The sequence below is a fragment of the Vulpes vulpes genome, chromosome 7, assembly GCF_048418805.1.
Source record: "Vulpes vulpes isolate BD-2025 chromosome 7, VulVul3, whole genome shotgun sequence".
NCBI classification, from domain to species: Eukaryota; Metazoa; Chordata; class Mammalia; order Carnivora; family Canidae; genus Vulpes; species Vulpes vulpes.
Window position 1 is genome coordinate 9,594,198 of NC_132786.1, and position 15,027 is coordinate 9,609,224.

The following is a 15,027-nucleotide window of genomic DNA, read 5'->3' on the forward strand; positions in this document are numbered from 1 at the left end:
GGGCCGAACACACACTGTTTCTGCGGCCATCCCCACAGCCCCAGAGAGAAACCAAACTGAAATTCTTAGCAGCAGGGGAGGGCAGGGAGCAAGTCAAGGGGCAGGTGCACATTGAGGAACCACCACCAGTAGTGACACGGGCTGCTGAGGACCAAGCTTCATAAGATGAAAAATGCAGAGGCCCACCTGAGATGTTACACCGAACAGGAGAACTGTAAATTGAAGCCAGAGAGTAATCATGAAGGGCTCCAGCTGTCTGGTTGTGACGGGAAACTCACAGAAAGAGATGGTCACGTTTTCTGGAGAGATCGAATGACTGTTGCCTTAAAAAATGTTTTAAGATACAAGAAGACAGGAAAGCGTATTTGAGTCTGAGCAGGATAAAACAGAACCCCGTAGCTGTTTTATTTGTAGAGAAACCACTGTATAATGTGATCATGTTATCGTGACTACATTTTGGAGAGAAAAACGGGGAGGAAATATAATTGCTTGTTCTTAAAAATCAGAATTATAAAATTCAACACAGTAAATATTTACTGGACCTGTGAGTGTGAGATAGGATGCTAGGAATGCAAGTGTTACATAAATAAGGTAGACAGTCTCCGTCCTCGGGAGGTTTGCAGGGTAGTAAGTGAGATACAACACATACAAATCATCACCCAAAATGGAATATCAGCCCCGTAATAACTAGCAGAGTACTGTGGATTTTCAAAGGGAAAGTAGCTTAAGGAAAGAGAAGGGAAAAAGGGATTTTCTAAGGTCAAAGGGCCAAAGGGTGTGGATAAGTAAGCAAGGGGGTGAAACTGCCGATTCCAGTGAGACAGGTGGTGGAGCTGGAGCCTCAGAGGTAGGCTGGTAGGACCAGGAGCACAGATGGGCAGCTGATCAAAGTGAGAGTGGGAGGCAAGGCTGACAGGGATTCCAGAATAGAAAGAGGATCTGAGGGTCTCCCCTTCAGTGCAGATGGTCAGCTTCAGGAGATACTGAGAAGCTCACAGGAAAGCATCCATCCTGGGAAAACAAGGATGTACCCCCAAGTGCAGCCTATCGGGGAGCCGCTGGACCCCCATCCAGCTGGAAGCTTTTCTAGCCTGTCAGTGTTGCCATTTGAACAAGCAAGACTTCCCTGCTTGTCCCAAACCTGATTTCTCCTGCACTGTGACCATCTTGATTCTGATCTGCTGTGTTCCCAACCTCATTTCCTATTTGCTCTTCACCTCAGGACTAGCACCCTGACTCTGTCGAAAATGCTGTTTGCCCTAACATGACGCAGCCTCAGCACAGCAAGTCAAGAGTGAAGGGGCCGATGACACTACAGGGATAGTGATCGTGGCATCACATAGCAGTGCCTGCACGCCAATATCTTTTAGAGCCAGCGTGAGATAAATTATGGCATCCTCACAATGTTAGACCTGATTGAGGGTGTCACTAAATCTCTGGGACCAGATGACAGTGCCTAGAATTTTTAGACGAATGCCAAAGCAAAATTATTTCTCCTGACCCCCAATACTTGGCACTGTTAGTTGCCAGAGCAGAAGGATGGTCAGCAGTTCCTACTTACGAGGAAGACCCCAAAGCAAGAGAGGCCAGGCTGGGAGAGAGCAGATGAAAGGGGACCCCTCCCCTTTAGAACACTAAGTGTTCTCATTTGCACTGTCCCATGCATTATTTGATGGGATGTACAAGGCAAGTGGTTCCACTCCCATTTGATAGGTGAGGAAGCTAAGACCCAGGAAAAGTGAGTGACTCGCCCTAATTGATGAAGGTTCTAAATAGGAGAATCGGGAATCCGCTCCCATGCTGTTGAAAACACAGCAGTCTCGATTATTAGCAAAAACAACTGATTTCTCTTCAGTCATTAATTCGACAGATGTAAACTGTGGCCTGCCCCCTCCTCCAACCACCTCCATGTTCCCCCAGGGTCACGCCCACTGTGTGCAGGGCACCAGGCCAAGGCTGTGGGGAATCCACAGTATGTTCACGAGTCCTGACCAGGTGCCATGCGTTGGTCAGAGTGCTGAAGCTCTAGCAGCAAGAAGGGCAGAGGTCAGCTCTTCTGATTCTTCGAGAAAGTATTTTAAAATGAGGAGGCCAACACAGCCCAGCAACCTGCTTTTTCTCAGTGAGTTGCTGTTGGAATAGGGGACCCTGTGGCTATGGTTAGAGAATTGTTCTAAAGATGGAAAACCCAAACTGGTATTTTTCTGGGTCCCCCAGGATGAAGTAGTAGAACCAGTCTGATTTTAAATATTTATAAATGATTTTGATGAGAGGAGCATCCGACTGTCTATATGTGCTGAATAAGCCATCTTCTCTCCCTTGAAATCTCTGTGGACAAAGTTTATTGGTGCGTGTCTTATTCAGACCCTCTGCTAACCTTGCCTTGGTCTGAAACTGTCCTTTCAAGGCCGTACCACACAACCTCCGGTCATGAGGGTAATTTTTAAAGTGTGTCGCTAAAGTGGCTCACTTCAGCCAATCAACTAGAAACTGTTTCGTCCAGTCTCCTTATTCGCTCATTTGTTCATTCATTTAATTATCTGGATATTTCTGGTACCCAGGTTCTTTTCCTGTGGTCATCGGGGCACTGTTCCTTTCAGCATCACTTTGTGTGTGTGAGCAGCTGCTCCAGAGTATGACAACCAATGTTACCAAGACAAAAACTTGAAGAAAGTTGATGCATTCACATCCCCCAGTATTTTGAAGAGGGATCATTCTTAAAATGGTTTTACAAAAACTAGTTGACCCAAAATGTTGTTCTTTATACTAAATTGAACATCTAGAGCAATTACTCTATTTAAAAGGCACAGTCGGAAAACTGATAAACTGCTCCACAAAAGACTTTGGCCTGGAAAACTAACATCTGCTTAACAGAGAGCAACACACACACTCATTTATTATTACACAGGCAGAGTCAACTCAAAGCGGACCCCGTGTCCATGGCCACCTGCAACCCACTGCATCACTCCTTTCCTCCTCCTCCTGCTTCATAAGCTGGAGTGAAGAAACAGGAACCCAACACACAGTACCACTTGAAGGCTTTGTCATTTTGCAGTGTTGACTTGTCAGATATCCCAAGGTTGAAGGAGAGAGTTCAATCATCTGACTCGTCTCGGGAGATGGGAGGATGTTTTGTCAAAGTGGACTTCACTGCATCCTCTTCACCTCCTCTTGTTCCTTCAAAACACCCCTGCGGGTTGAGTAGTGTGGTTAAGGGCCGCATTTTACGAAAGGGCTGCATTTTGAAGAAGCAACACCACACCTGACTATCCCCAGCAGCCTGTCCTGACACTTCAGCACATTACAGAGCCCTCACTGACACGTCGCAACTTCCCTAGGGCAGGGGGAAGAGGCAGAGGGCAAATGGCTAGCTACCACAGGTCAGAGCCATGCTCAGTGGCCAGATCACTGAAGGAAGTGGAAGGACATTGAATACCTACTCCTGCTGTGTGTAGGGGACTGGGCCCATGGCTCCTTCCACTCCTTGCTTCTGATTTCTCTAGAAGATGGTCATGTGCGATAATCTTCTCAGTGATATGTACATGTGTGCACGTGCATTGAGAGAGGCATACACATAGATATCAATGTGTGGATAATATAACTTGAATGTATGCACCAAATTTAAATTGTAGATTTTTTTTGTTCTCCCTAATGACTCTAAATTGAGAGCTGTGTGATACATGGGAAGGAGCACATTGGCCTGGAGACATTGGCTTCTGGCCCCTCTGCTCACAAAGTTAAGTGCACTCAGCCACGTATCTCTAATTGGGTGGAGGGGGATGGGAACAGGACAGCAAGCCATACACATCCCCTTGAAGGTGGCCGGGTCAGCAGCTCTCATCTCCATCAGCTGAGATAGCTGCCCCTGCGAACAGCCCCATGCCCCATGCTTAGAAAAGACCACTGTCATCGGGACCAGAGGAGGAGCACAGTTGATATACATTTTCAGTGCTTGTGAGTAGGAGGGGGGAGGATAAAAGATAAAGTATGGCATAGTGACTAAGTGAGTGCAAGCCCAGGTTAATTTAACAGCAAAAAACCTAATAACCTGACTACAAAGTGGGCTAAGGACCTAAATAGATATTTCTTAAAAGAAGACTCTAAGTGGCCAACAGCTATATGAAAAAATGTTCAGCATCACTAATGATCGGGGAAACACAAATCAAAACCACAATATCCCCTTACACCTGTCAGAATGGCTGTTAGCAAAAGAACAAAAGAAGGTGTGGATGAGAATACAGGGAGGTTCAAGTCCTTGCACACTATTGGTGGAAAGGGAATGCAAACTGGTGCAGCTACTCTGGGAAACAGTATGGAGTTTCCTCAGAAAAATTAAATATAGAGCTACCATTGATCCAGCAATTCACTTCTGAGAATTTATCCAAAAGAGCAAAATCAGGACCTCGAGGCTATAACTATACATCCATGTTCATCACAGCATTATTCACAATAGCCAAGATGTGGAAACAACCTACGTGTCCATCAAAGGAGTGCACAGACAAATGGGTAAAGAAAATGCAGCATGTACACACGGTGGAATTCTAGTCAGCCTTAAAAAAAAGAGGGAAATTCTGCAATATGCAAAAAAAAAACCTCTTAACAAGAGGCTTCTAAAATAGTTAAGTTCATAGAATCAAGCAGTGGGATCTCCCTTGCCATCCGCTTGAATTAGGCAACACTTAGACCCTAGTCAACAGCACTGTATTGTATGCTGAAAATTTTGTTAAGAGGGTAGATCTCCAGTTAAGTACTCATGCAGTCAGTATATTACAACACTCTTTACAGTTTTGCAGTGGGGAGCATGGGGACAGTGCAGAGCCCTTCGACCAGTAGTCGTACATCCAACAAATGTTACCTGTGGTTATTAATCAGTGTTTGCAGTAAGAGAAGAGTGGTGTTTCTCATTCACAGCATTGACTGGAAATCAGGGCAGTGAAGTAAGTCATGTAAAGTTTATTGGTGGAGATGAGTTTTGACCCTGGTCTCGAAGGTTGGAGCTGACTGAGATTGACAACTAGAAATCAGTGACACGTTCCAGGTAGGGCCCCACAGGGCAGGAGTCACAGGCTTGTGTCCGCTGCTCCGGCAGGGCTTCCTCCACTGGGGCTGATTTCTCTACTTCCAAGCTCCTTATTTCTTTCCATCATTTTAAAATGATGAAAATCAGCTATCGCCATGACAACACAAAGCAATTTGTGAACTCTGGAAGCTTTGTTCTTTATTCAGAAGTGATGTTCTGGCCGAGGACACTTGAGGAAATATTTCTCATTCTGCTCCTCTCTCTCAGTTCCATTAACCAATTATTAATGAGATTGATAAACTATCAATAATAATTAGACACTGTAGTGGAATGAATCCCAGTAGAATCAGTACATATGAGCCTAAAGAACCCATAGCGGTAATGTCAAATGTATGCTCATTTTCAAAGTGACTCATTTAACAGCTTCCCATTTGTTCTCAAATCTGCATAGTATATTCGGGTAGAGCACAGAGATGTTTTTAACAGCAGAAGAGATTAAAAACAGAGCTATCAGATTAATTCACCTTTTCCAAGCCTGTCACGGGCAAATCCAAAGAGGTAGGTAAATTAGCCCTGGACTGTGTTATACCTATTTGCTCATTAGGTATAATGAGCTCTGAAAACAAAGGAATGGGACCCATGAGCTGTTTTATAGAGATTTTATCCCACACTCGTTGATAGATATTAAGATACTGACATGCAGGATCCTCAGCCTCTGTAGAAAGGCTCACTACCTGTTGGGTTTCCAGCAGGAGATGGCCCTAAATTCTCACAGGTCATCCAGACTAAACTATCAACTTTTGAAAGATTCTTGCCCACAAGCCATCCTTTGGTGACAAGAAGCTCACTGGTTCATGAAGCGGCCCCATTGTGTGTTTAAATTCTTACTCCTACTGAGCTGAAGCTTCTCCACAATTTCCAAATTTGAATTTTATTACAGCTTGGCTATGTGTCCATGAGTCTGTTTAATTTGCTCATTTTCGAAACAACTTGGAACACAAGGAAGATCTGGCCAGCAGGAACTGGCCAGGTCTGGGTCTACATGTAAGGCACACTAACTATACACATCTATTTCCTCTCCAAATTAGGAGTAAACCAAATCTTATTTTAAATGTCTTTAATAGTGAGTCTTTAGGGGACCCTCGCAGTGGATCCTTTCATGCCACTCTTCCCCAGTGGATGTCAGAGCAGGTTGGAAGTAGAGGGACGTTTAGGGTCACACTAATATCTAGGCCACTGGCCAGGGTCACACCAGTGAATGGATAGTAGAGCCAGGACCAGAACACCAGCTCCCAGGACTGGGGTTGGAAGCCAGCCTCTGTTCTTCATGTGGGGTCCACCACCCACAGACTGTGTGCCTGCAGCAGAACACACCTGTGTTTGGTAAGATGACCTGCTAAGCCACTGTGTATGTGGGTTAATTATGCAGACCTGGCTATGACCTATGATGGAAGCCGAGAGTGAAGGACAGGCATCACATCTCCCTGCAGCCCCTACAGAACTGGACACCATACAGAGTTACGGCCTCCGGGGCCTTTTCCCCAGGTCCTGGGACCACTTTGATGGTGTATGCATGGAGGGAGAAGGGGCCCTCGGTAGCATCTTTTTTTTTTTTTTAATTTTTGTGATAGTCACACAGAGAGAGAGAGAGAGGCAGAGACATAGGCAGAGGGAGAAGCAGGCTCCCTCTTAGCCACAAACTTTCATATAATCCCCGACGTGGGATTCGATCCCGGGTCTCCAGGATCGTGCCCTGGGCCAAAGGCAGGCGCCAAACCGCTGCACCACCCAGGGATCCCCCTCGGTAGCATCTTAGTACGCAGCAGACCATACACAGAGAGGTCGGTTCTGTCATCCGGCTCCATCGCCCCAGGAAGCGGCCCCACGTCCTCCTGCCACAGCTTTCCACAACCTCTTGCTTCTCTTGGACTCCTCCTCCCTACTTTCCAGGTTCAGGGACTATCTCCTTATGCCCCATGTCCTAGTTCTTATGCCAGATCTCCATGCCCCCCACCCACTTCCACCCCCCACAGATCCCATCTGCTTTTCTGATTCTCAAGTATACGTTTCAGTGACATGAAGTACGCTCACAGCATGTACAACCATCACCACTTATTTCCAGAAGTTTGTCATCACTCCAAACAGGGACTCTGTACCCATTAAGTAATCACTCCCCATGCCCCACCCTCCCCAGCTCCTGGTAACCTTGAATCTACCTTCTCTAGGAGGTTGGTTATTCTAGATACCTTATGTAAGTGGAATCACACAGTGTTTGTCCTTTTGGGTCTGGCTTCTTTCACTTAGCGCGTTTTCAAGGTATATCCATGCTGTAGCACATATCAGAACTCTATTCGTTTTTATGGCTAAAATTCCATTGTGTGGATAGACCACGTTTTGCTTACGTATTTGTCTGTTGATGGACACCTATGTTAATTCCACCTTTACACTCTTATGCATGATGTAGCTGTGAACACCGGCACACAAGGATCTATTTTGGTCCTTGCTTTCCCCTCCTCTGCATGAATACCTCCAGTGGCATTGCTGGGTCATATGGTAATTATGTGGCTTTTTGAGAAACAAGCATATAGGGATTTTTTGCATTCCAACTGTTATGAGTGGGAAGCATAGGTCTTTACTAATTAAAATGTATCTGTTTTATCGAAGTTAATATGAAGAGCTGTAAATATATGCAGTCACTTCATTCCTCATCTGCCTTTGAGTTCCTAGCAATTGTCACCGGTACAGCTCATTTGACAGTTCATCACAGAAGGCTTTGTGACATCCATTATTCTCTTTAACCGATTATTTTAAAGCTTTTACTATTTAACTTGTCATGTTTTTATACAGTCCCCCACTGAAATTTTAATCACCTCCAGGGCAGAGGCATGTATTATAGCTCTTTGTACAGGAATCCCCCGTGGCACCTACCACAGATCTCCAAGATATCTAACTAACGAGTTTTCATTTCTTTCATATCAATCTTCTGGTTTATTCGTAGACTAAAAACTTCTCCATCCAATCCATGCCTTGATAGAATCCCCTTTGCCTGGATCTATTTTTGCAATCCTGTTTTCACATGTTAAACGAGGTAGCACAACCAGTAACAGTGATAATAGCCACAAACTTTCATATGTACACTATTCAGAGCACTTCCCTGTATGTTCTCACTTCTCAAAATAAGCCTATATACGTAGGTAGTGTCATTATCCACGTTTGATCGATGAGACAGACAATCACTCAGAGGTTGCATAGCTAGCTGCCCAAGGCCATACAACCAGCAACTGCGAAGTAGTTGCTGCAGGGCCTGTGTTCTGACCCACGGACACAGTTAGGGAGGGACTCTTCTACCTTGAACCGGGAAGGACAAAATGTGCAGCCACTGGAAGAATATTTCAGCCTAGATGTCAGTAGTGCCAGGCTTCAGGGAGCAGGGGCTCAGACCTTCTGTGGGTTCACCTCCCAGCCCCTCTAGCCTTTAGCAGCCTGGATGAACTTCCACTTACCTTCTACCCGGCTGCCTGGGGCTCTCGAGTTTGCCCACTTCTCTGCTGCCCTTAGGGTGGCAGAGATCTATCTTGGAAAGAGTCTGGCCTGTGACTGGCCACGTGACCTTGGGCAAGACACCTGGAGGTGGGGGTGGTGGTTCCATTAGGCCCTCCATAAATAGCAGCTGCTTCTCTTAGCAAATTATTTGGAAACTGACCCTGTCTTACCTAGGCAATCAATATTTCTTAAAAATAGATGATCAATATATAAAAATAGATGTAGATCTTTTTTTAAAACCCTCACAATAAGCAACAAATTCCCTATCCATCATCCCACCCACCTGCCCTGGAGGCAGCCAGAATGGGTTCCCAAAGTAGCCACACCAACATAAATATCTCAAGAAAGAAAATGTGCTGGCCAGGAGCCATCCAAAGCTGGTTCCTCCCTATCAGCATAGAACAAAGTTTCCGATACAGGAGGAAAACCACAGCTGCTGAGCAACACTCTCGTAGGCGTCATCCCCAAGGGAGCCCTTCTGACCTCACCTACACACCATGCTGTCCCCTCCCTGACCCTTGGCTCCCGCTCTAGGGAGGCTGCAGAGGGGCCAGGCCTCCCCCTCGAGAAGAGGACCCTCAGATGTCCTGGCAGCCTGCACCACCCACTCATTCCACATGACGTCCTAGCAAAGAGGTGGCAAATGGTGTGGTGTCCAGCTCCCAGTTTTTCTCTCCCAGTGTCTCTGAACTGTGTTGTGTGTGGTCAGCCTCCTGAGACCCCGCTCTTCATGCACGCCTCTCTCTGCATCCTGCTTCCCCTTGGACATTTTGCTCCCTCGCACCCAAGTTCAGTGGATCTCCCAGGCCCTGAACCTAAGCTGACGATGGCTCTCCTCTCAGAGGTGTCCTTCTGCAAACTGGGGCCTTAAGTTGCCAAGGTCTTCTTGGGCTTTCTCTACATGCTAGGATGTCCCCTTGTGGTGGCTTAGAAGGTGCTGCCACACAGCTGTGGGCTATAGGCACCTCCCCTGCAGTTCTCCTGCTGGGGGAGAACCCAGGGCCATTTGGAAGCTTCTCCCGTTTCCAGAAGTGCCGGGGCCCCAGCTCCAGCCCTTCTCATGTCTTCACACATCCCCCTGCTGGTTGGATGGGCAACACTTGTGTCCCTAGTCTCCACATTAGAGTCCGGAGAGTAGACGTCACGTTCCTACACACACACACACACACACACACACACACACACGTGTCCCAGAGCACCAAGGGGCTTCTCACATGGCTGGTTCTGGAATGCTGGTTGGTGTCTCACCTCACAGCTGCCTCACAATCCTGATTTCTCCCTTTCTGTTTTCAGCACTGTCTCCAAGCAGAGAAAAAACGTCATCAGCTGTGTCACAGTCCACGACTCTCCGTACTCTGACTCCTCCAGCAACACCAGCCCCTACTCCGTGCAGCACCGCGCTGGGCACCACGGCAACGCCTGTGACGCCAAGGGGAGCCTGGAGAACCACTGCACTGGGAACCCCCGAACTATCATCGTGCCCCCCCTGAAAACCCAGGCCAGCGAAGTGCTGGTGGAATGTGATAGCCTGGTGCCAGGTAACTTGGGGCCGGGGCAGGCCAGGAGCACCTGTCTGCAGGCTGGTGTTTTTGGGTTCTGCCAACAAGCAGCCGTGTTGTGGGAGAACTAGTGAGCCCCAGTTACTGTAGCTCCTTACCCAAGGATTACGCTCAAGCAGCCAGGGTAGGGTTCTGTTTAATGTCACCTTGTAGAAGCGGTGTTTTCACTTTTTCATTCTATAATTAATCCCTCGCTGCCTTTACGGTGGATCTCCCACTGATTAGGTGCATAAATATGAAATAAAAGCTACCCAGCTCCCTCCTGGCTTAGGCTGCTCCTGACCGACTGAGCATGAAGAAGCCCTAGTGGTAGAGCAGCTTCCTGTGTGGGAAGAACCTTCTCTGAGTCCTGCCGGGTGAGGGTGACACATAGGCTCACTTTGGTATCCCCTCAGAGCTCGCTGTTGGGAGGACAGGTCGTAGTGACAAGTGTGCTTATCTCCTGACACGCTGCTTGAGTAAAAGGAACCCTTCTATCCCACGAAGGCCTGAAAATTGGACTAGAATAAAGGCTGAGAGCGTAACCTTCCAAATAAGCTTAGTGGCTCCCCTCAGCTTTGGTAGTATCTCACCAGTGGAAGAATTTAGGGAATAAACTAGAAGCCATCTGCTTTTCTGCCATGAACTGTCATCAGGCCATTCAAGGCAGGCAGCACCTTCACAATAGCACTCTTTAGAAGGAAAGAGGTATGACCGGGCAAAAAAGATTTTGTTTAGATTCAGGGAGCTAGTCATCAGGAAGGACCCCCGTCTATGTCACCTCAGATCCTTCTTGGGGTGGTCACCACCATGTAAGACCCGCTGGGCATGGGCCATTCAGGTTCTGCCACTGAGAGTGACGTGAAAGTGAAGAGCAGAATTCAGGATGGGGTCTTTCTCGGGGCTTTTCCAGCCCAGTACCATAGGCCAGTCCACATAGTGCGGGACACATGGACATCTCTTTCCAGAACCCTCTATCTCTACTCAGGCAAGGGTTTAGTAGAAACCTTGGCAGGAAGAACACTCTCTAGAACCAAAGGAATCTGTAAGGCAAACAAAGTTGTTCACCCAGGAGACAGGACTCCTTAGAGCAGTGGCCCTCAGACTTTTCTACTCATTTGTCCCTGAAATAATTGTTTCAAACTATATACGTCGCACATTTTTAAGTTTCGATATGGCAAAGGATATCATTTCCGTCATATGTTGTGTCACTGTTGAAGTATTAAATATGTTTGTCAAAACCTCGGAGCTACAGATTCAACTTACCCAATACAGGGGGACACAGCCCTGTTGCCTTAGAAGCAGCCACTCCTTGTCATTAGCCAAGTGGCTACACTGATTCACCCCTGTCAGAAGTGGCTTCCCTCTGACAGCCACCTCACCTCTGAATTTTGTTTCATGAATGGATGAATAGAGTAGAGAGTTTCCAAAGAGCCTGTAGCCTGAATAAAATGAGACTGGACTGTCTTCAGTGTTTCTTACCAAAGACGGCTTGACTTTGCTAAAAAGGGACTGTCCGTCCCTCAGGAGCTGGTCAGGGTTTTCACACCTGGAGGCAGTACACCGTAGTAACTTCCCAGAGAGAGAAGCAATGGGAGACACGTGGATGTGAGGGAGAAGGTAGGAAAGGAAAGCCAATGGATGTTAGTGCTGGTGAATCAGTTGAGGAAAGATAACATTTGCTAACTCAAAATATGGAAATTGACCCTTTAAGTCTTTATTACCAAATACCCTCGAGTCCTCAAGAAGCCCTACATGTGCTGGCTTATCATTGTAGCCCTTGAGGGGCCATCTGGCCGGCTCACTTAGAAGACTGTATGACTCTTGATCTCAGGGTTGTGAGTTCGAGCCCCACGCTGGGTGTAGAGATTACTTAAAAAAATAAAATCTTAAAAAAAAAAATTAGATTGCAACCTGCAATGCATACAGCTTGGTGTGAAGGGCTCTCCTACTTCATTAACAGTAACATCTCAAGACCATGTTGTAGGAAGCCTGACCCTTTTATTGAGCAGGAAGAGGATATAGTCCTTCTTCATCTGCCATCCGAAAACCAGGGCACCTGGGTGGCTCAGTAGGTTAAGTTTAAGCATCTGCCTTCAGCTCAGGTCATGATCCCTTGGGGCTCCCTACTTAGTGGGCAGCCTGCTTTTCCCTCTGCCCCTCCCCTTACTCCTGTATTCTCTCTCTCAAATAAATAAATATTTTTTTTTAAGTTTAAAAAAACCTCTCCAAAAAACAAATTTTAAGTTTATAGCAAACTCATTAGTGGTGAAGCCCAACCCAGATTAGCAAGGAGCTGTTCACAGTCTCTTCCTCATAGTCATTTGTGCCGCTTAGTAAAATATCCCTGGGTTTTGGAGCAGAAACCTTCCTGTCTTTGATTACAGGGTGGTGCCCAAGACTCTGTGGGGCATAACCTAATATATTGAACCTTTCTAAAATCTGAAATTCTGAATTTCAAAAATGTGTGACCTCAGGGATTTTAGATCACAGATTGAGACCTACAGCACAAGTCCGTGAGTTTTGTTCCACTGAGAATGCCCCTGTTCTGAGACACCTTGGGGGAACTGTAACGTTCGCTTTAAAATATGGGTAATGGTTTATAAGAATTGGCTCAAGACAGATCTTCTTGAGGTCATCTACAAATTAATTGTTTTTAAGGGTGGCTGGTGCTAAATTTTTCTTGGCCTCTTAAATCAGCATGAGAGAGTGGCCAGATTTCCACACGTTAGAAATCCTCCAGCTTGGAGCTTTGTCCGCCTTTGGTCCTGGTGCCATTCTGTGGAAGGTGACACAATTCTGAGGAGAGTTACTGAAACTTTTAGACCACCTCATCCAACCCCTAGTGAAGACAGGCGATGAGACTGAGGACCGGCTGGCTTTGTCAGCATCACAGCAGTTTTGTGTCTGGAAACCACAAAGGCAGGAGAAGACAGCTTTGTGGAGCTCACATTTCACGCCTTTCAAGTTACATTAACCACTTCCATCATCAGCCCACTGCTCGTGGGCAGGGGGCGGCTCTGAGCGCTTACCCCCACTGCCTTTCCACAAGAACTGCGTGATATCTGAACAGCTGAGAGTCTCAGAGGGATGTTTCTGACCGAAAAGAATAAAGGGGGGGGGGGGTCATTCTCTGTGGTAAGGCTACTGATTCTAAAGCAGCCAGTGCTGCTGTCTCTGGGGAGCCCCGTGGTATAACTTTCCCTGTAAAGAGAGATTTCTTTTCCCCTGTGAAGACATGCTGCACAGTCCTTCTGGGGACAAGTAAAAAGCAGGAACTTCATGCTGGTGCCTACTCATCCCCAGCCTGTGGTGTTTCTCAACACGAATATATACCGTTCATTACAAAGTCATCCAAGGCTCAGAACCATCAGGAAAGCAGCCTTCCTCAGCATCTCAGTGCCCAGTTGGCCCAGAGAGGTCCCAGTGTGACCAGGTCATAGCCCCTCCTACCCCCCACCACCACAACTGGAGCTCCCAGGTGTTGCCTGGGTTCAAGTCAGGACAAATGCTGTGCAGGCAAGTTTTCTCCCAGAACTCACCCCTCCTTTGGTTCTCAGCTTGGGAAGGAGCCTTGGGGATTGCTCACATAACCTTCTTGGGTCCCTTAGGTGAGTTGAGGTTCTTTTGGAAGGCAACAGAATGAACTCTGTGCTGCCTTAAGACACATAATTCATTGGAAGGAATCAAGAAGGCTGAAGGAAATTTCAACAACCACATCCCAGGCTGAGCAGGACCCAGAATTCCCAGGACCTAGACCACTGGAAGCCACACACTGCTTTCTGGAGCACCACTTCACCCTGACCCAGAGATTCCCAGGCTCCCAGTTTCCCAGTTCCAGGAGACAGGATTTGGTTGCCTCAGCTTGGAGTGGACATCTGTTCCTTGAGCACCACCTTTAGCCAGGAGACAGAGCTCAATAATCAAGATGTTAACCATAGCTGACACAGGTAACGCTTTTAAGAGCTCAACATGTGACAGATAACTAGGCAATCCGTAATCATTAATTGACATAAACCTCATGACGACCCTGTTTGTAGTTACCATTATTCTCCCAGTTTCCCAGATGTGACAATGGAAGGTTAACTCGATCAAGACCATGTGGCTGGACCTCACAGGCATCTGGCTCCCCAGCCCACCCATACTCCGAAGCACCCTCCCACTCACCTAGCACAGACAGGACCACTAGAACTGTTTCCAGGGTGGTGGATCTTTGAGAGCAGCTGGGCAAGACTGACCAGAGTTCTGTAATGTCCCTCATGGCTGCAAGCCGTACCTCAGGAGCTTTACCTTCAGCACCTGTCTTCTGGCACACTTGTCACTTTATTCATCTCAGCAGGAGGAAATGATTCTTTTAATGTCTTGGTCCCCTGCAGGACCTCGTCCCTTATTTGGGGGTTCACTGCTCTGACCCAGTCCCCATTCCCTGTTCCCGCAATGGTGGTAGCAGGCATGTGCCCAGCTCTGTCACGCCATTTCACCTAAAACTCCTCTAAGCTCTTCACTTCCAGACTCAAGCTGTGGATACCTGGAGCTCAGGCTTTCTCCCTCACAATAATTACCACAGAATGCCCAGAGAGCTGAACTAGGAGCAGAGAGGCAGCATCCGCAGCTAGGGCCCAAGCACAGTTTGTGACCTGCTACAGAACAGCAAGGACTCTGACTCCAGCAAGGTGGCACCGTGGCTGAGTGAAGAGGAGACACCAAAGCTCTGCTGCTAGCCAGCATTCGCAGCTCTCCAGCTCTTACCGGGCAAGGAATCCCCCAAGCCACCACCCCCTCCCCATCCTCCAGGCTTTGGAGGGCCTTTGAGAGTCTAACTGGGTTTGGCTTTTTTTTTTTTAAGATTTTATTTATTTATTTGAAAGAGAGAGAATGCGTGCAGGAGTGGGGAAGAGGGAGAGGGAGAGGGAGGCTCCCTGCTGA

General features: G+C 47.3%; 1 protein-coding gene across 15 annotated transcripts in view; it reads left to right on the forward strand.

Moving 5' to 3' along the window:
* The window catches only part of HIPK2 (homeodomain interacting protein kinase 2), a 195,666-nt gene that overhangs the window by 159,865 nt on the left and 20,774 nt on the right, over positions 1 to 15,027 (forward strand). For all 15 annotated transcript variants that reach the window (XR_012002448.1, XR_012002449.1, XR_012002446.1 and 12 more), the window contains one exon: positions 9,857 to 10,101. Coding sequence is in view for 10 of the 15 variants with exons in the window: in XM_025982134.2 (XP_025837919.2) it covers positions 9,857 to 10,101 (245 nt within the window). In the remaining 5 variants the exon portion in view is untranslated. The remainder of the gene's footprint in view (positions 1 to 9,856; positions 10,102 to 15,027) is intronic.